Raw genomic sequence first — 21,925 nt, 5'->3', positions numbered from 1 at the left:
CTCCCGAGGTCAAAAAAGGCTTCTTTCTTGTACACAGAATGCAGCTACTCTGTCTGGTACATGTAATCCAAGTGAAAAGTGCTGAGAAGGGAAAAAAACAAACCACCTTTAACTGTCTAGCTTATGTATAGACACTGCCACTTTGTGTTCATCTTGGACACGTACTTGGCACCGCTGTAACATGCTGATGACTTTCCAGACTGAAATGTTCTCAGATGCTTCTGTGGGATATCTCTTTAATTGCCAGTCTGATCTTTTATGTTATGAAGGTTAAATTAAACTATGTTCTTCTGCATCTAATAAGGTTCATAAAGCTGAAAATATTTGTGAGCATACTGATCGAGCTGGAGAGGACAAGTGGCTATTTCTGTCATCTTAGCCCTTCTTCAAACTGACTTATCTTGTTACTGCATTGGTGAATAAATGCAGCATGCTTTTTGCATCACACTATAGTTCGGCCTACAGAAAGATCTTGCAACACTCACTGTTGTTCTGCTGGCTAACTTGTTAGAAATAAGCAGAAATCCACTGAAACTTCCAGGAGGTAGCAACATGTAGGCACAAGTATCAGTGAAGAAATAGCAAAAGGACAAGTAGAAATCTGCAGGTGAGTTTGGAGGTGACCTACCTTATTATCAGAAGATGCCAAGCATGTGTGCCTACTGTAGCATCAGAAGTGTAATTAAAAAGAAAACTCATTTAATTCTACGGCAAACCTCATTTTCCCCCCCATGCCGGCACTTCATATATCTGCTTAGACTTCTATGTGATCCTTTCCATGTTACCAAATTACATCAGAGACATCAGTGTCTCTCACTACAGTGTTTACTATGTGCATGACTCTTAAAATAAGAGGAAGCAATTTTGGTTTTCCTCCAAAAGCCAGCAGATCACTTTATTCCAACAGGATCAGCTGTGTGATTCATGGCTTTGCATTAAAGAACTCCTGTGTGGAACTGTATGTAGATTAAAGTTGTTATAAAATTTCCTTTTGCATCTGTATGTGCAGTCTAAGGGACTTCTCAAAAACCAGCAAGTGTGTGTGCGTTAGCGAACAAGAAGCCTCTTTACCTTTTTCTGCTGGTCACATACTGCTACAGAAAGGATGACTTTTCAACAGAAGAGGGCACTCTTACACTGGCAATTTGCCTGTCTGCCACCCGGATTAAATGGACTGGTTTTTCTATATGTTATGATAGCCTTGGTTTGCCTAATCTGTTCCTGTAAATGGTGTAATCCCTAAAGTAAAAGCGGCAACAAGAAATAAGACTATACGACTAATTTGCATATGTTAACATTCCTGTTTAAAGCCATTGCTAAGCTTTTCTTAATTAGCAGTCTTCTGGTTTAAAAATGCTGCATTAATATGTATACATAGAAGAATCTCTTTGACTGTTCCATAATTAGAATTACTGGCTCTAGTGCTTAGTGTCCTATTAACCCTTAATTGTAGTTAAACTGAAAACAGGGTAACTTTAGGAGGAATTATGCGTGTAGTACACTTTAAAGTATTATGCTGTTGCTTGCATCAGTGAACGTAATGCAATATGTACCTCACTTGCTGACACCAGCGCATTGCTCTAACAATGTGAAAACTGTCTCTCCATCTCCAGGAGCACTATGAAAAGTACGATGGTTTTGTGATCCTTCACGGCACTGATACCATGGCCTATACAGCTTCAGCCTTATCCTTCATGTGTGAGAACCTGGGTAAAACTGTTGTTCTGACAGGATCTCAGGTAATGGACTTAATTTGAAGTCAGAAGCCTCATTTTTGGTTTTTATATGCAAAACTAGGTAGTATCCTGATTATCAGTGTAGAGTTCGGTAGTGCAGGGTGAGCCTCTGGCCAGGGTGAATGGTCACAGTCCTGATAGAAATTAGTGAGAACTGACAGGCTCACCAGCTGAGGATCTGCCCCATAATTTTGTCATTAATGACTTTACAACTCTGTACCAAATCAGACCAGTAGTTCATTATGGCTGGGGCCAGATGCTTCAGAGAAAGATATAAGAGCCTGTCATTGGCCATTGTGTATTAATCAGTTTATAAGAGAAGCATCTTTCCAGCCTCAGGTGGCTGCTGGTTGTTAGCTGTCTTTTTTTCTTTTAAAGCCCTGAAGCTTATTACTTCTTACTTCATCAGCTGTTATCCCATCTTATGTTACTCATTGTTGCCTTCTTTATAATTTTTTTAATAATCTCTAAGCATTAGATGCATTTTTAATTATTTCTATTCCACAAAGCAGCTAATATGGTCAGTTTCCTTTCCTCTAAAGAGTACATTTATTGTCATTCTCGTAGCTGGAGATCAGCCCTTTGCATATTGTCTGAGGGGGAGGGGTTGTCTTACTAGAATAGCTTGCTTGAGTGTAAAATACAGCTCTAATCACAAAAGAGAGACAAAACATTGCAGCGTAAAATTCCCCTCCCCCATCTCATAACTTCCCTTTCTCATGTGGTCTATTTGAAGTCAAAATACAAAAGTCTAGGAAGGAGTAGGCTCTCACTTACTGTCTTGACGTGGGGCAGTCTAGTTGTGATACATCATATTCAAGGTTTTACTTTCTTTTTGGCTTTATTGCTTGGAGATCTGCCTGACGTATGATCTAGCAATGGAGCATGTGATATTTTTTTTTTTTCATTGCTGAAAGGAGCTCTGACTCTCTGTTAATAGAGAGGCAATCTGAAAAGGCACGGAAGTCATCACTCAGCAGACCAAATTTCTGGTTTTAATCTTGTCCTTTTCTGTAGGTAATAACCTGCTGGCTCAGTTTTCCTGTACTATGAGGAAGTATGGTGCAAGAGAGCTGTTGTGAAGCCCGTATAGGCAGTTCTGTATGATCTGGGGCTTTTGCTTTTCCTCTGTACAATCACTTCTCCCATGCTCAGTCACTTTAACAATGACTGCTTTCTATTTTTAACATTTTTCTGGAATCAGTCATTTAATCTGCTTAATCACACTAGAATCATTTCTATGTTAGATTTTAAGCATTTAAATTATAAAAGTCTGTTGAGCACAGAGGGAAACCCTGCCATCTGCTGCAGTCTAGAATAGTTTGGATGAAGAAGGAAACTTTATTTGTCATAAATCATTGTTACATAGAGTGTTCGTGTATTTGTATTGCATAAGTTGGACTCTTTTTCTGCTGTGTAGGCTTTACATAAGGGATAGGGTGTAATTTCAGTCTCTGCTCTCCAGGTGCCCATATATGAGTTGCAGAATGACGGCCGAGCCAACCTTCTGGGGGCATTGCTCTTCGCTGGGCAGTTCGTGATTCCTGAGGTCAGTTTGTCTGTGAAGACCATCTCAGAAATTGCTTTTTCCTCCTCTAGCCAGGACACATACTTACTCAAAATATCCATTAGGCAGTAAGGAATTGCACTTAAACAGGAAGATAAATGGACTTCACTGAGGTAACAAGCACTTGCATGGCAAAGCATGTGCTGTTTTCTCAGGAGTCATATCCCATTTTGCTCATATACAATCTATAAAGACTATCAGGTCTGAAATGTAGCTTGCAGCAGACTTGAAATCAGAGGTTCCCTTGCAAATGTGTGGAATCTGAAATATTTGTAAGTCAGTATTTTAACTGAAAATTACTTTGAAGTTCTAAAGTTGCTCTAGAACTGGTAGGAGTGTCTTCTGTCTCTAGTTCCTGAAGACTGAAGTTTTGAGGATGATATACCTAATGAACATGGAAATACCTTTGTGGTGTCAGCACCCTGCCTTTAAAGATGTTGGTGCTGTGCAGCCCAAAAATCAGAGAGAAAACCGGTCAAGTTACACCCCATTTCACTTCTGCCATGCTCCCAAAGCCAATTCTCGTAAAACAGCAGCAATAACTGACTGGCCAAGATCTTCATAACTAATAACAACTTTGAGGTACCTCTTTTCCTTCAAATTCCAATTGACAAACTTTGAGGGACTTGAGAAGCAACCTAATTATTATAACGTGTGGTAACTCTTTTGAAAGTTATGCTCATTTTCACTAGGCCTTTTGTTAAGGTTTTGGACTCTGAATTTAGCTATAACTGATGAACTTATTAAAAAGTCCACACTGTTTCTTTCCTCTATCTCTGAAGTGGACTCAGGCAAATTTTCTGTCTCCTAGACTATGCCTCATGAGAGGATTACGAAACTAGTTAGCTCTTAACTTGTTTTGTTCTTAAATTCTTAAACCAATGTGTGACAGATGTGCCAACTCTTTTTGAAAGGGTAAGAGTTGTAAACATCTACTAGCCTCTAAGTTGCTTTAAAGATTTAGAAAACACTTTATAAAGGACAGACTACAGTATTTATCTGCTGAATCTTTTAATTACTGGCTTATTCATAGACCTGTTTCTTTACTTGTCTTGCAGGTGTGCCTGTATTTTTATAATAAACTGTACAGGGGAAATAGGGTGACTAAGGTGGATGCTGGGAGTTTCAATGCCTTTTCCTCACCTAACCTGCCTCCACTTGCAAATGCTGAGGTTGATATTACAAGTAAGCAACATCATCTCTTAAGCCTTGTAATTTATGCCACATGCAATGTAACTCTAGCTGAAAAGAATCTGTGCCTGTGTAGTTGAAATGCCGTTTTTAAACTCAGATATCTTTGAAAGCCCTGTAGCTTGACTCCACTTTATCTGCTCTGAAACTGTTTAAATATTAATAAGACTGAGAATTTGTGATTCAACTGCATTTATCTGTTGAACATAGACGTGAGCTAGACTGACTTTGACTAAAGATCCAGAGTAACCAGAGGGAATATTGTCCCTGTGTCACGAAAATGCTTGCTCTGAAGATAAAAATGAGGGAGTGAGGACTGAAAGAACAGAGTTTAATCTCATTAGTGACCATGCTGGGCTCTGAAATCGGGCAAAAGAGTCATTGTAGAGTACTTGCAGCTTCAACAGATTCTCTGTTTGATGCATGTCATTGTGTAAGATGTTTTACTGGATATTTAGGACCTGTCTAAACTGCAAACACACCGAAAACAGCAGACCTAGAATATGCTCTGTGTGAAGTTTCCCCCCCGCCAAACTTACTCAGACTCCCTATAATTTCTGTGTGTCTGTTTTTTAAGGAGAGGAAAAACTACATGAAGATTTCAGTTTGCAAAGTCATTAACATGCTGATGGCTGTTCTTGGGTAAATGGAACCTTTTATTTGGAGAAGGGACAAGAGAGACACATTTGGAGTCTAGCCAAATGAGGAGTTGTCAAAAAATGTACTAAAAGACAGTTTAAAAAAAAAAAAATAACACGTTATGTGAGCTGCTGTTGCATAGGTTAGGTATATTAAAAAGGAGCAGGACTTTGTGACAATCTCCGTTATTTCCAAAAATAGGAAATAGGGGATTCCTGAATTCTTTTGCTAGGTGCCATCAGTGACAGCAGGACCTCTAGCCCTGTGCCATGCAGTGTGCCATTTTGAATGGTTTCTTCTACTACTAGAGAGAGAGAGGCAGCCTGCAATTTGGAAAAATAAACTTATCCCTTCCACTTAACGAGTGGGAGTGACCTAACAAAGTTTGAGGATCAAAGCGCTGTGTTTGTAGCAGCCAGATACAGACTGAGAAAGCCTGTGAAATACTGTAGTGGGCCATTAGGCATCTCTCAAGTAGAGAGTCTGCCACTGTTGTATTACAATGCTGTGTCAAATATGGTGTATCTGAAATTAACAGAAATGCTGTCAGTTGATTGTTGCAGTAAATTGGGGAGAATCTTTTTTTCTTGGGTTTTTATGAACTGCATCAAATAGGGTATAAATAAATTCCGTTTACTGGCTGATCAATAATGAAATCAATGTGCAAATTGCATGCTACTTCTCTCTTGGATTTGAATGAACTGTTTTGTGATTCCTTGTCTATAGTAGAAAAATGAGAAAGTTATTAAGGACTTCCCTTGGCCCATATTGGGTCCCATTATCTTTTCAGCAGAATGCCCCATTGAGATCAGTGGTTAAAAACTGATGGTGTGATAGGCTCTATTTTCATTAGTTTCACTTGATTACCCAGTTAGGGTAGCATCATTTATCCAAGATGATGGTGTCAGTATTGAAGGATTGTTTCATTTTGAAAAAACATAGTTTATAGTATGGTCAATCAACTAGTGCTGCTTTATTTTGTCCAAAGTAATTGTTTGAAACATGGCTATCTCCCTTGAGTTTGCTTGTACAGTCGTCCTATGAAGCTTTCATGGAGACAAGGAACCACCTGGGCTTTTAAAAACAAACCAAACAAATCTAGCATCTTTTAACTTCTTTTTTCAAACAACTTTATTTAATGTGTCTTAATCCTCCTGAAGACAGGGCTGACTGTAGACAGGGCTGACTCTTGTTGCTTCAGCATTATGGAGAGCAGCCTGAGGATGCCAGGCGGGGTAGGCCATGTGCAGAAACTCTTCCTCAGGCTTCCTGGTTCTAACAAAGTCGGGAATGAAAATTCCAGAGAAGCAGAGGCGGAAAGGTGAGAGGATGGAGGGAATGGGGAGTATAATGGGATCGTGGGTTGGTACACAGGAATGAGGAGAGGACATGAGTTTTGAGGCTTGGCATGCCATATAAAAGCAATGATCTACTTCAGAGCCAGAAAGGAGAAGAAGAAATTTAGTCCTCTTGCCTTCCCTAACCTAGTTGCAGCTCTCCTCTTCATTTTTTTATATCAATTTTTTACCGTGTTCCCCCTTCAGATGGGGCTCCCAGTGAATTTCTGATCCCATCAACTGGCTGTGTTTCTTGGTCAGATCTTTAATTGTGTTAGAAACACCTAAGAGTCCTGTTATACAGCTTTAGACGAGCGAGTGCGTCAGCTTCCTCAAGACTTTCAATTAGCGCAAGAAACTCATGTAAGAAGTGAAAAATTCTAGCAATCTCCTCAGGTGGGTGAGAAACCCAATGCCAATGGGAAATACTTTTGCAGCAGAATCAGAAATCTCTGAATGAAATGGATAATGTTGGAAAACCAAAAATATTTCTAAGATCCTAAAACATATCAAATAAAAGACCTTGCCTTATTTTTCTCATATTTTGAAAAGAGGAGAGACACGGAGGACTATTTCACTTGAAATGTGTAAAGAGTCTCAGTATATTTCATAACTGATTGCTCTCCTCTGCTCTCTGTTGTCCTAATGAAGCAAATATGAAACTTGCTTTGTTACCATGGCTGGACTTTCTTCATCACACATGCATGTCACTTCTAGGAGTGGTGCACATGTACAGGACTGTATGATAAGCATAACTTGTGCAGGGGACAAACAGAGCCCATGTGACTGTGCGTGCAGATGTGGGGCAGCAGATTAGAAGTCACTTTTGGGCTCATCTACCCACCAGTCTCATTAGAAAGAAGCTATTCGTCACTGGCCGAATCTGTGTCCTGGTTGGCAGTGCTGCTTATTTATAGTAAAAAGCCCAATAAATTTATGTATTAAGGCAAATGCCAGCTCTCTTCATTGAAGTGCTTTTGGTCGTCCCCCCCCCCGCTCCCTTGTAAGTAGGCATGTTGATTCTTGCAACAACACCATTCAATTTAAATATTCATTTCAGAAGGCGTGTGTCGATTGTTTTATAACGAACTGCCAAAAAAGGGGTCTGTGTCTGTCTGCCTCCTTCAGGAATTTGCACCCATAGGTTGGCCGGCACTCCCCACCCCTTGGCCGCCGCTGTGGATGGTAATGAACGCCGGGGCTCCTTATATAATGGTAGGGCTCGCCCGTAGCCCTGCAGAGTAGGACGAGAAGAAAGCCTCACTGTTTGTCTGGAGCTCTGCAATCACGAAAAGCTGTATTTCTTGTTTGATTTCATAACTTGGAGTTCAGTCACCACTCCTAAGGGAGGTGTCGCTCTTAGTTGCTGCTCTCCCATTATAAGTTGAAACCTGCATTGTGGCATAGGCGCTGTTTAAAAAAAAAAAAAAAAAAAAAAAAGGGGGAGGGGGTTGCTGCTTTCTAGGCTGTTTAGACCTGCTTCTCTTTTTAGTTTTATTTTCAAGTCTGGTTGATGTTTTTTCTGCACTAACCCTATCACCTGTTCTGTGTGTTTGTGTATGTGCAAATAAAGCTGAATAAGATAAGGATGTATTTTTGAGATGTATTTTTAAAAGCTGTAGTGTTTGGTAGGGAGGGGGAGATTGGAAATAGCAGAGTATTGTTTATGTGATGGTTTTGTTTGGAAGAATGAACAAAAGGCCTTAGTATCTTGAATGCAGTCTCCTTGAATAATGCAATCTTTTCTATGCCAAGCCATTTTGGAGACAGTATATAAATAGCCATTGCCTCTTTATTTTATGTACCTTGATTTAAAAACTTCCTTTCTGCTGTGCAAGACCTGTAGTTAGCTTACATTTGTTCCTCAGCTTTCTATCCATATTTACGTAATGCAGTGCACTGTATCAGTTAAACTCTTCACAAGCAGAAGCATCCAAGTCAGAACAGCTTACTGTTTTCTGTGTTATGCCAAAATCACTAATTGGGATAATCCATAGGATAAAAAGCTGTTAGGAACACCAATATATACAGCCTTTTGTACTTCACCTGCTTGCATATGAGCTTCATACTTAAGAAGATTGCTGCGTGGTATGACTATAGGCTGCAAGACAGCTGGTTTATTCACTGCAATGAAGATGCTTAAACTTTGCTATGCGATATAAATGTTCTTCCTTTTCCGGGATGTAATCTTTCAGATGGAAGATGCAAAGGGTGTGTTCTAAATTTTTTTTTCCCCTGCATGATGCTCTGCCTCACTTACAGCAGTTCTAAATAAATCTGAGATGAAGCCGTGCTTTTATGTATATTTGTTTGTCTTTGGCTCTTGCATCACACTTGCCTTTTGTTCTGCCTTTTAGACTCATTTGTCTAATGCAAAACTGACATCTGTGGAGTCTGCAGTACCGAGCACGTTATGTAGGCTGACGAGGTTCATGACCAAGAGAATGTTAACTCAGGGACAATCTTCAGTTCTTTATTTTAATATAATTTGGAATTACATCACTGTACTATGTCTGCATGCATTACATTTATCTTGAAGATGATGTGTTAGTTGGTAGAGCGTACTCCAAGAGTACAGGTATAGGCCTGGTATAGGTCTGACTTCTGAACCTATCCTCTGATCTCTCTCCTTGGTCTTCTACTCTTGGCAATATCTTAGTGATCCATGCCAAGGCAGGTTTCCTCAGTTCATTCTTCAAGTTCGTTACAGGCATTAGGGTTGTTAATAGTTGCCAAACTTAGTAGTAAGCATTTGTGAAGTTTTGGCAGGGACTCCTAGCTTATGGAGGATAAAGGAAAGAAAGCTCTGATATAATTTTATTGCTGTCCCTTCTTATAGAGGAGGCTGCTTTTAAGGAATTGGTCTGTGTGTTAGAAGGTTGAAAGGATTGGATTTATTGCTGAACACTGATGCTTCTTAAAGCACAGCGGTCATGAGTGAGTGTGGTTAGCCAGGCCTGTGAACTTCAGGCAGAACAAACGCAGGGTTTTCTGCACTGACCCGTGTACTTCTTGCCGGTCTCTAACTCACTCTGTAAAGCTCATGGAGGCCTTTGTGAGCTACTTGGCTAACCGCTAAATCCAACCCGGTGGTTTCAGAACCGCGATGGCCAAATTAGCACAAAGAAAGAAACTGTAGAAATAGTCTGTATTTCTGTTCTCCCATTCCTGGGGCATTAGGAATCCACGTGCTGAAGTGTGGCTGGTTGGATAAACATGATGCCAAGCCAACTGCTTGTGACCTGTTTAATGACATATGGTGGTTTTTTTAGAAAGAACATACAGAGGCTCTAGCTGCTGACAGGGCACTGCTACAGGAAGGGAAAGTTCATCAACTCTTATAGGTGACTGCTATTTTCTGTTCTGACTTAATGGATTATGTAGTTTTTCATATGTCTGGTAATGGGGCAATAGAGTAGCCTTCCATGGAGGCTTTAAAAAGTACTCTGAATTTTCTTGCAAATGGCTGTCTGCTGATTGCAAGAGATTGCAACAGTAATTGGTGTGAGTAACTCTCCACATGGCTGAGAGCAAGTCAGTATTATGCATGCAGATCTTTTATCTGTCTTGCTGCTTGGGAGTTTCTCCAAAATCTAAAAAGCTTAAATCATGATGGGGAAACAGGTAGCTTTATGGCATGGTCTGCCTTCATTGAAGCATGACTCTCTCAGCTGTTGGCTGCTGTTTGTTAAAGCTCTTTCACTGCTTTGTAGGAGCCATCAGTGCTACCAGTGCTGCACCCCTGCACTGGGGTAGTAAAATTTTGAAATCAATAATGCATGACTTGACTTCTAATAGTGCAACACAAACAAACTATTAGTTAAACAGCTGACTTCTGGCTCTAAATGTATAATCGGAGTTAATTGAATCCTTGCTATTCTATTTAATCGTTAGTAACTACCTAATAAACTCTGGAGGAGATTAGCGGCAACACTAACTGTATTTGTCATCTCTTATATCTGGGAAGATGAAGGTCTGTTTACTAAACATGAATCCAGGCTGGTACGAGGCCAACTACATAACAATGAAGTTCAGGTCAGTGCGTAAATATCTCACGTAGACCTGCACGATGCTCTGTTCATTGAGACTTTCTGAGCACTCTGAACGGGGAGAGTTGGCACTGATAGGATATGTTCAACATTGTGAACCCATCAGGTCTAGTACTTGGATGCTTTTCACAGCTATCAGACTTCTCTTTTGAAGAGGTTGTAGTAGAGGTATACAGCTTTGTGTCTGATAGATCATCCTATTCACTAATGGTCATTGAACTAAAATATCCATTTTGGAAGTCTTTGCTATAAAATGCTGTTTAGTTGAAATACATGGTAAAGATCTCCTTGAAGGGCACTAACGTAGAAATATTGATGAGTAACACTGATTTATCTCGAAATCTAGACTGACTTTGAAATTAAAGCTAAAATATAACACAGTTGAGCCTGACCTGGATGTGCCCTTGGAGACATATTTTGTGGTACCTAATAAATAAGGTGTGTTAGATCAGCTGCGATGGCTGCTTTCTTAAATGCGCTTTCCTCTTTTCAAAAATACGTTGTCTTTCATGAATCCCTTACATAAGAAATAGTTTTAATGACAATGTCGTAAGTATGAAAGGCTACAAGTCTACTTAATATTATGTCTTAATATTAAACTAAAAGGGCCATTTCTCTTTTAACAGTAAACTGGGAAACGGTGTGGAGAGCCAATACCAAAAAGAAATTTCAAGTTCACACCAATATGAACAGGAATGTTGGGCTTCTGCGAATCTTCCCAGGAATCACTGCTGCTGCTGTAAGTGTCACCACTTCATTTTGGAAGTGGGTGAAGTGATGCTCAAATGCTTGATTAGTTAGCTGAAGTAGGGAAGCTGCGTTGTTGTAGCAGTGGTTGGGGTTTGGGAGGGAAGAGAAAGGATCTGTCTTCTTCTGATAAATCTTTTTTGGATTATCAGAGCATTCAAAGACTATTTTCATATGTCATAAATTATTGATAAAAGCTTTTGAAATATCTTTTGTCTAAACTGCCTGGGCTCTGAAACTGAAAATTAATTTCTTATCAGGGCTGATAAATAGGTCAAGTGTGCTTTTCTAAACAGGTGCAGGTGACAGTGACCATGGAAATGCTCTCTTGATGCATATTGAGGTGTATTAATAGATACCTTGTCAAAGAATGTACAATATACTGGGTGGAGGGGAGTGTGAGTATTTCTACAACTCATGCTTCTTTTTTAAGGTTCATTTTGTCTCATGCTGATGGTTAACATGACCCTCAGCATTCATACAGAGCTGAAAAGGAGAAGTGGGATTTTGCTGCTGAAAATGAGAAGTGGTATTTTTTTTTTCCTTTAGAAATTGTTTTGCAGAACTGTGGGTTTAGGTATATTTGTCTTTAAATTTTTGTCTACTAGTTCCATTAAATTGACAGGTCTTTTGTGGCTGTTGCCGTCTTAAATTGAATCCAGTAGTTTAAGCAGCACTCCTCAATTGTGTTACCATTCTTTTTAGGTGAATATGAACAGATGGAAAGGCAGAGGGGTGGTATATTTGCAATAAAACTCCAACCGCATAGTTAGCCTCTTGGGGGCTTACAGTGTATTGCATTTAGTATATGTGATCAGCAAGGAAACATCTCGGATTTTTACAGCTTTCTAGGAAGAGGACTTTGCTAGGCATTCTTCTATAGTGAGGCACAATGTCTCCCTCATTAACAACTGGCCCATAATGTATTAGTGCCTCCTTTTTTTTTTTCCTGCCTTGAGTTAAATCAATTGGGCTTTGAGTTAAAAAACTCCAGGCTTCATTAGAACATTCCTTCCTGAAAGGTGAGGCACTCTCTCTTTGGCAGACATTTATTAACAAAACTCTTTGCTAAAGTGACAAATCTGGGCAGGGGTGGGGGTTCTAATCTCCAAATAATAATTCTACATTTACTTCATAAGCATAAATCTACCTTTTTGTTCTGCCATGGTGCAACAGTAGAGCCTGTTAATGCACTTGAATAAATGGATCTTTTTTCACACTGGGATCGTGACTATAGAAAATAGTTTATTTTAAAATCTATCCCTCTAGGAATTGCAAAGGAAGATAAAGAGTGAAATTCTCATTTTTTTTAAAGCTTATTCTACAGTCTCAGTTACTGGAATTGGGGAGCACAGAAGGGCATGAGAAGACTGTAGGACATGAGAGCCTGTAAGAGTCTAACAGGAAGAGACCATTTTTAAAAACTCTATGCCATACATGAAAATCTTAATGTGACTTAAACACACCTTTTGTTTCTCTTCCATGTCTTTTTTTTTGAACAGGTAAAAGCGTTTCTTCAGCCTCCAATTGAGGGCATTGTACTTGAAACTTATGGAAGTGGCAATGCCCCAAACAACAGAGAAGACTTGCTGGAAGAACTGAAGAAAGCAGCCGAACGAAAAGTAGTGATTCTAAACTGTACGCAGTGCTTGCGAGGGTCTGTTAAAACTGTCTATGCAACAGGGCAGGTAAGGGTTGTGCAGTGACTTCAGACTCTGCTGCTGTGTAAAAGAAACATCCCAGTGATACAACTTGATTCTATACTTCTAGTTGTCTCAGTGTATAAAAACAGATTTATTAACTGTAAAGATACTGCTTACAACATAACTATATCTGACAAATTGTAAGCTGGGAGAATTTAAATATGTATCTGCAAACAAGATCCTGTTACTCCTAGTCTGAATGATCAAAACAGTCAGCTTGAATCTCAAATTAGCAATTGCTTGCTCTTGTCATGTGCAGCGCTCCAGGATACCTTGCATTAGATTGTTAGTATCTCTCCCAAAGGAATTTCACTGAGCTAGAAGCTAGCTTTGGGGTCAGATGATCAAATAAAGTAGTATTTGATAGGCTAGCAGTTACTTAGCTACCATCTAAGAACATCAAAAAAGCCTACAAATCCAAGCAATATTCCAAATCCCAGTTTTTTATTTGACTGGAAGTGCAGCTGAATTCAGTGAGAGATTGGAGAACAGTATGTAAGGAAGCGTCTATCTTGCAGAATAGAAATCAGTCGTGTTTAATCCATGAAGGCTAGCTTAAAGCAGACTTTGTGTGGATACTGTTAATATTCAGGGCATTTTATAGTGAGTTTCTCACTTATGTATTAAGACATGACATCACTGGGACTAATAAAAGGTCAAAGCGATGTAAGAACATGTGTTGCATGTGGTAGTGTGAAGGAAGCTGGTTTAACTGGCCTTTATGAAAAGGCTAGCCATTAAGTAGCCAAGAAGCACTGCCAGAGAGTGACTCATCCCCTTGTTTTAGACACTAGGTTTTGTTGGGAGCAACCAACCGTCTGGCACAGCCAGCTTCTTCATTGACTGTAAGGTATACTCTAGTCTGGTCCTGAAACCTGCATCTTTTAACATTGGTTTTGATGCAGCTTTATATTACGTATGCTTCAAGAACATATATTCTGTTTTGAGGAGAAAGAAAAGGAGATTGTAAGAATTTCTTTCCACCTCTTCAGTATCCAAACTCAGTATTTTCTGATATGGGCAGTCATTTAGGTGTTGGTAAAACTTTTGCGTAACTGAACGGAGATGTTTTGAGAAGCATAACTTTTGCAAAGATTCTGTGCCCTGTAGCAAATACAATAGGAATATGTGGATTATATAAAACAGTTCACATGGAAGGAAGAAAGCAGTTACATCAATAGAAGACACCAAACATATTTGAAAAACAACATGAAAATGGTGCTTAGCTTTTATGCGATTTTCTGCTTGAAATGAACTGCTAAAATGTATGGAAGGAAGAAAAAAAAAAACAAAAAACATTTCTATGCTCTAGTTAAAAGATTCTCCAAATAAACACCTGTAAAATGGCTTTTTGCACTCTGATCCAGACTGTTGATATGCTGAATTGAAAGATTCTGCTCAGATCTTACTGAACCACTGTAAGGCTGTGTGGAAATCTGTTCAGTTCTGGCTTCCACTTTTTATATGGAGCATGTATTATGTTGCTTCAGCATCTGTTGATGGAGGCTGCCCTGTTTTCTTGGGATCTTTTGAGGAGAGCGCTGACAGAGCCAAGTACTACAAAATTACTTCATGCTTTTTGTTTCATTGCATTCTCCTTTTCATAAGGACCGGCTCAATGGAGGAAGTATCATGGGTGAATGCTGGAAAGTTGCTATAATGTTAACTTTGCTTTGATTCGTCTTTAAATAAAATCTTTCGCAGGTCTTTGCATATGGCTAAGCCATTTTTTTACTCATTCAGGCTAGCCAGGTAGGTCAGCTGAGTCCCTGGTTTCCCTTGAAGAGTTTGTTTTAATTAACTCTATGCCTGGCCTCTGATCCCTCCGCACAGTAGAAGCTTATAATTGAGGGGGCTTTAGGTATAGGAAGGAAGCTGGGAAATCCCTTCCTCTTTCTCAAACCCGCTGAAAAAGCCCTAACTGTTCTTTGGCTAGCTCTGCAGAACAGAAAGTATTTCTTACCTTCTCTGTATATGTTATCCCATGGGACTTCTAAAAATGTTAGTCTGGGGCTCTTGGAGTTGATTAATGAGCTGGTTAAGGCTCTTTATCTTGCTAAAAGTATTAGTTAAGCCACAACAAGTTTCAAAGCTGAAGTTTTTCTACAAGATATTTAAGAGTAAAATGCAGGGTCAAGAACTTACTCCAAGATGCTTAACTCTGAGGCATCACATTGTGGCAAAGATGATGATCTGTGGTTTAGAGAAGCCCAAGTGTTTGCCCAGGTACAATTTAGTGACAAGAGATCTGAAACCTCCTTGGTCTTTGCTGTCTTGCTCACTGTACACTTAGGGGGCTTGCTGACCATAGCAAAGCTCTTTCTGCTTTTTGCTTTGATTCAGGCAGTTTATTTTTTTTTAACTACCAGAAAGATAAGTTAAAAAGGTCATCTTTTTCAGTTGTTCTTGTCAAAACTGTGTAAATTACATATTTTAGTTGTATGTTCTAAATCATACACTGCTCGTGCAGCCTGAAAGGATCTGAAAACACTCCTGCTGTGAGCACACTGTAGTGCTGGAATTCATCCAAAGCAATGCCCCATAAAAGAATGGTAAATATGTCTGTGTGAGAACAGCCTACTTGGCAATGTTCAAAATGCCACTGGGTTAAAACAGAGTAACTGCAGCTTTTCAATAAAGGGAATCTGACAACTCTGCAGATAGCTGATACGGACCTGTAACCTTTCCCTTTTAGCATAGTAAGTGACCGTGGCAAGCGTTTGGGTGAATTCTTCAATGTTATTGCATGAAAAGGAATTTAAAGTAAAAGTTATCTTTATTCAGCTGGCTCCTAGTATTTGCTTGGTATTTGATAACTACAATTATAAAAATTACAGTGGCAGTAGGAGGAGCAAGAGAGTGGAGGGACAGCTGCATACTGTACTCTGTGTAGCTACTCATCATTCATATACATTTTCTGTTCATGCAGGTATTTCTGAATGCTATGCTAATTGGAATCATTATTCCTCTTTATTCAGACTCTCGCTGATGTTGGAATAATTCCTGGAGGTGATATGACACCAGAGGCAGCCCTAACTAAACTGTCATACACACTCAGCAAGAGTAAGCTTAGCTGGGAGGAGAAGAAGCAGGTAAATATTTCAGTGTGACCTTGAAAGGCTTTAACTTTCTCATCTACTGTGCTAGCTTCTGCTTAGCTGAATGCCTTGAGCTTCTCCCTTGCATTTAAAAGCAATTGGTTCCAGAGCCATAATGTGAACATCACGTGTTTTGTTTTTTTTTTCCTTAGAGAAAAATACTGTTAGGCAAATGAATGTATGTAGGTTGGGAGAGAAAAGAATTCTCTGCATAAGTCAGCTGAAGACCGTGACCAAGCCATAAAAATGCCATCTTTAAACGGTAGTAGTCTACCTTGGACGCTTCTGTACTAAAAACCCGTATGTGGAAATTCATATGAATTCACACAGAATCCCAACTCTACTGAAGTCAGCAAAGATCTTGTCATTGATCTTAGTGTGGTAAAGATTTCATCCGAGACTCATTCACACAAAGCTAATTCTGAAAATAAATATTGCCTATAGCCTCTTCCGTCACAGCTCATGACAGTGTTCGATTTTGTTTCTCTAAGAGGAGATACACTTTATAAATACAAAAAAAAATAGAGGATTATTCTAAGAACCATTTGTAACTAATTTCAAAATCATAATCCCTTTAACGGTGTTCTTACTGTTTGCTGGTGTTTCATCGAGGCTTTTTTCCTTAAATTATGTAGTTATATATCAAATTCCTTTTATACAAGGAACACAGCTCTGAATTAGGTAGGGGAGCAGCAGCCTGCAGGAATGCATGTGCTTCTGTGCTTGTATGCAGTGAAGTTATAACCCTGACACTTTGGGAGATGACAACTACTTGAAAGGACATTGTAGAGAGGTTGGTGCTGGTCTCTTCTCACAGGTAATTAGCGATAGAACAAGAGGGAATGGCTTCAAGCTGCAACAGGGTAGGTTTAGATTGGACATTAGGAAAAAATTCTTCACAGAAAGAGTGGTGAGACACCGGAACAGGCTGTCCAGGGAGGTGGTGGAGTTACATTCACCTGGATGTGTTTAAGAGTCGTTTAGATGTGGTGTTAGGGGATATGGTGTAGGGGAGAACTCTGTAGAGTGGGGTTGATGGTTGGACTCGATGATCCCGAGGGTCTTTTCCAACCTAAATGATTCTATGATACTATGACATCATGATGAGTCACTTTCCAGACTTAAGCACTGCATGCACATGTGTATCTTATGATGGCATTTTGTTTTTATGAAAACTGAAACAAATTTGGTCATTATTTCATGCTTAATATCTTCCAACCAGTAGCAGCTCTTGAGGCAAACACATTTGGATACCTGTGATCATAAGTGGAGTGGCTGGTAGTACCACTTACTGTGCTTAGAAACAGTTTCAGACTGAGCTTTTGGCTGTTCGCTAAAGCCTGGCTCTGAAAAATGAGAGGAGGAGGAGCTACGTGTCTCTTCAGTGGGGATGGTAAGAACATACTCTGTGCAAGAACATGCTTGACAGGCGGCATAACGCTGTGTGAAGAGTAGTGGTATTGCATGTGTTTGTGTATATACACTTTAGGAACCCGGGCTCTTCACTGATGCCCCTTTGGTACACTCACTGACCCTGGAACATACGGATACTAGACTGTTTCTTTAATGCAGACTTTAATCTTCTTGGACAGAGGATTATTTGACCTGGGACAGGAGGAACTTTCCCAGCTGGCTTCCTGCCTACGTGTGCGAGTTAATACTTAATTTGAGATCTGGTTTGCTGAGGTGGGATAGCTGACTTACTCAGGTGAGGACTTGGTGACAGCACGTTTTAGGTACCACTGGCACAAGGCCCTCCTGCATCTTCATGTGCCCCCCTTCGGAACAAGCTACACAGTTTTTGTGTGGTGGTGCTGGGACCTCCTTTATATGGTTTGAAAAACAAAATAACTTTTGCAATTTCTTTGAGTTAAGCAGGATTGTTTTCCTCATTTGACTCATTGTACAGACCCACAAACAATTGTGTTGGCACAACTAAGGGAGCAGCATTGCCTGGGCAGGAATGAGCGGTAGAGACCAGGAGAAGAAGAAAGCCTGGAAATATGTTGTCTGTGGCAATATCTTCAGCTAAACATATCACCAAACAATAGTCTCCCAAGAGACGGAAGCTCTCCTGAAGCTGGCGTGGTTATTTTAGGATTCTCTTTCAACACGAAGAAGCAAGGAATGTGCCCCCAGACACATGCAAATGGCTGCAGAGCTGGTAGGACCGAGTATGGCATGTAGGGCTCTGCACTGGGTGCATTCAGCACAGGTGCCAATTGCTAAGGTTACCTGTGCAAAGCAATGATCTCAACCTGTCAAACTCTAAAAGTGCGCCAAAGCAGTTGGTATCCTCTGAGTTACACGTCTGTGGGACTCTTCCAGCAGACAGCTACAGTGTTGTCAGTGCTTGGAGTTTTGTTTTGTTTTTTTAATAAAGGGCATGCCTAGACATAGGTAAACCTGGGGCATTCCTCCTTCCAACATCGCATCTGTTTCTTGCAAATTTTCACAATCCTGCTTTTTAAAATTCTAATTGAAAGAACTACGTGCTTTATAGCTGCATCAGCAACCTTTCGTGAAAGGGTGCCAGTATGTAAAATTGTCAGAATTGAGGTAACCAGTTGCTTTTTCTTAAAACCAGTTGCTTCTCTCTCTGTTCTTCAGATTTCCCAGAACCTGTCTTTTGGAGTATTTTCTTTTCTTTATTGCTGTGTTCAAGCACTTTCTACACATGAATTGGCTGACCGTTGTTGTTGTTGTTGTTTTTTTTTCCTGGTTGTATTGGATGCACCCTGTTACACGCCTGCTTTAATATTGAATGACTAGTACTACTGTAGACATCTGTATTCAAAGCTGGCTCTATGGCCAAATTTTAATAAAATCAGGGCTAGTGGAGCTGTTTGAAAATCCATTGAAATACATGACCGTCCACAGGCAGCACTGGGCTTGTCCACAGGCAGCACTGGGCTGTTTTGAGGCCTACGTACACAGTCCGTGTAGGAGTACTGAGGTTTGGGAATGCTGGCAAAAGGCAGCATTTCAGAATATTCTGGTCTTCAGCCTCACTCTGCTAATTACACACTATCTTTGTGTTTTTAAGTGGGCTGCAGTTTACCCCACTAGGGAACTTTTGTCTGCATACTCTAAAAATTGGGATGTTTTGTTATGTGCTTACTTTGGTTTCTTTGCTTTGGAAGAAAGTTTTAGTTGCCTGTCCCTTTTTTTTCATCCTTTTGTCTTTTTAAACTTGCAATCTTCATGGGACAGTAACTATTTCTTTAATCTTTTGTCTGCATTCAATTAGTTTCCATAATTCCTCCAAACAATTTTCTAACTTGATCCTAAGGTTTTTTATTAGACTACTACCATATTTTTCCTCTGCTAACAAAGGATTTGATTGCTTGCTTTTCAGATGCTGAGTGAGAATCTAAGAGGAGAAATGACTGTTGTACCCACAGGAGCCAAGATCTCTCTGAGAGATAGCAAGTTTATTCAAGTGATTGCCAAATCTCTAAGTATCAGCAGCAAGGAGGTATATACTTAAATATTTAAAATTGAACTCATGTAAAGCTGTAAACTCAGTTATATGAACCTAGCTTAAAGATAAACAGCAAAGCTGAAAGAAAAATGGAACACTGGAGCTTTTATATGATTTTTTTTTTTTAGTACTGAGTGTCCCAGCTAACCAGTTGGGTTAGGGAGAAAGGACACAATGACAAGCATAATATTAAAATGTTTTTAATTAAAAACATATTAACTTTTTTTTCCCCTCTTTGTAGGCCCATCTTGAGTTTATTTTCTTGGCTGGCTGGTTACAATAACAAGCCTTAGACGGTTGCTGTAATTCAGGGTATCAATGATATGAAAAAGTGCTCTGTATTTTTGTGGTCAAATGTATTGACAGTTTGGAGCAATCCAAATAATAATGGGTAAAACAGCTTAATTGTACATGCAGTCACAGAAGGCTGATACTAAGGAAGCACTACACAAGTGTAATTTGTGGAGTTTAGTATCAGTATCTGCCAATTGGAAAATCAGAAAATATAGTATTGGTTGTAAGATACAAGTATTTGCTTTTCTCTTGGCTTGGTTTCAGGGAAGATGGGATTTTTAGTAGCTAATGAATACTGAATATATGGTCCTTCCTTAGTAAGTCTGAGAAATGGGAGGATATTTAGGGGGCCTATGGGGCTTCTCAGTGGAGGTTTGGAACTACAGGTTATACAAATATCTGAGGAATCACAGGAATAAAGTTCATCCAGTCTTGAGGAGATTGGACTACATGGTCTTTTCCAACTCCTACCAGTGCTGTTTCTCGTACTGGACTGATGTGTAACTATGGCAGTACATAGATGGTAATTAGTGTGTGCACCTTAAATTGTATATATTAGATACGAGGTAATTGTAGTGTTGTCAGGGAGGAATATAAATCTTCATGGATGTGAGACCGACAAAATGTAATATAAACATGAGACATCTTTCCTTCCAGGAATTAAATGTTACCATTTTTAAATAACCAAATGACTAATTCGGAAACTTTACATGAAAGCAAGGGCAGTGTTTTTATGACTTGGACATTAATCATATTAGAGGCAAGGCTGATATTAAATGTTAAATTTTATTTGTTTCTCAGGAGTTAGAAGCTGTAAGAGATGCATTAATTCCACCTTTGGCTTGTGCTGCAGCTAAACTGGGTGACATAGACGCACTAAGAGCCATAGCAGAAATGGTAATGTAAAATTAACAGTTTGTACAAAACACAAATTTTTAAATAGAACTGTAAATGACAGGAGGAAGCTATGCTCACTGGGAAGCAACTACCCAAGTCTTAAAGTGCTTTGACTAATACAGTTGGTTTCTAGGCTCCTCGGTCTTTGCCTTTGAAAACTTGTATGTTCTTTCCCCTATCTGGTTCTCAGCTGTTTACATTTTCTTTTGAACTGTGAAAATCCAGGTAGATTAAAATGCAAGTTCTTATCTGCTAACTTTGGAACACTTCAAAATGGTTTGTGCTGCTTTCTTTTGCTTAACTTTCTATATGCATATTCATAGTATCCAGCTTTTGGATGTAAATCTATCATGACTAAAAAAAAAAGAACTCGAAAATTATATTTAAGCAAAACACAGTGCAGTGCTAATTCAGGATTTTTGGCTCTCCCCGTAGGTCTAGCTTGGGTTTAACCTGGAAAAAGAAACAGGCATTTCCCTGTATCATCTTCTACACCTTTTTTTTTTTTCTTCCCCTCTTTGTCTTGCTTTACCCTACCCTTGAGACTTTGGTAATAGGCCTCAAGAAAGGATAAAAATATCTTGAAAATAACAATAAACTAAGGCAAGTAAAATTAGCATACTATAGGTACAAAGCTGCTGTATGACGTACTGCAATGAAGAGCATATCTGAAGGGGCTGTAATGAGAATACAGGTAGAGCGGGGAACATGGAGAAGGTGGAATAAACCTAATTGGTGCTAAAACAAGACTACAAGATAAAGTTTAAGTATGTTGGACAAGCTTAACATTTTGGTGGCAGAATTACAGTGTGGTGTATGCATCTACTGTTGTACCAACAAGTTAATGTGCAGCCATTATCTTTTTAGCATGTGAAGGATCTGTCCTTTTGTAGGGTGGAAACTTGAGCTGTGGAGACTATGATGGCCGAACTCCACTTCATATCGCAGCCTCTGAAGGGCATTTACCATTAGTTGAGTATTTGTTGACATCTGGCGCAACTGTTTATGCTAGAGACAGATACGGATCTACCCCACTGATGAATGCAGTCAAGTTCAGGTAACAAAATAATTTATACACTACTCTATGTAAAGTTTTTAAACCTTCTATCATTTTGGATTTAAAGTCCATCACTGTGTTTTGGCCTTGTTTTGTCTCAGCAGTCATGTGTAAATGACAGCGGTT

General features: G+C 39.5%; 1 protein-coding gene across 3 annotated transcripts in view; it reads left to right on the top strand.

Annotated features, from left to right (window-relative positions):
- ASPG (asparaginase) overlaps window positions 1-21,925 on the top strand; it is a 49,651-nt gene that overhangs the window by 10,923 nt on the left and 16,803 nt on the right. For all 3 annotated transcript variants that reach the window (XR_012586623.1, XR_012586624.1, XM_074583849.1), the window contains exons 4-12: window positions 1,614-1,739; window positions 3,202-3,285; window positions 4,362-4,488; window positions 11,146-11,258; window positions 12,769-12,954; window positions 15,948-16,061; window positions 19,426-19,545; window positions 20,647-20,742; window positions 21,636-21,799. Coding sequence is in view for 1 of the 3 variants with exons in the window: in XM_074583849.1 (XP_074439950.1) it covers window positions 1,614-1,739; window positions 3,202-3,285; window positions 4,362-4,488; window positions 11,146-11,258; window positions 12,769-12,954; window positions 15,948-16,061; window positions 19,426-19,545; window positions 20,647-20,742; window positions 21,636-21,799 (1,130 nt within the window). In the remaining 2 variants the exon portion in view is untranslated. The remainder of the gene's footprint in view (window positions 1-1,613; window positions 1,740-3,201; window positions 3,286-4,361; window positions 4,489-11,145; window positions 11,259-12,768; window positions 12,955-15,947; window positions 16,062-19,425; window positions 19,546-20,646; window positions 20,743-21,635; window positions 21,800-21,925) is intronic.

Source organism: Larus michahellis, chromosome 4, assembly GCF_964199755.1.
Source record: "Larus michahellis chromosome 4, bLarMic1.1, whole genome shotgun sequence".
In the NCBI taxonomy this organism is placed as follows: domain Eukaryota; kingdom Metazoa; phylum Chordata; class Aves; order Charadriiformes; family Laridae; genus Larus; species Larus michahellis.
This window is presented reverse-complemented; position numbering and strand designations above follow the sequence as displayed.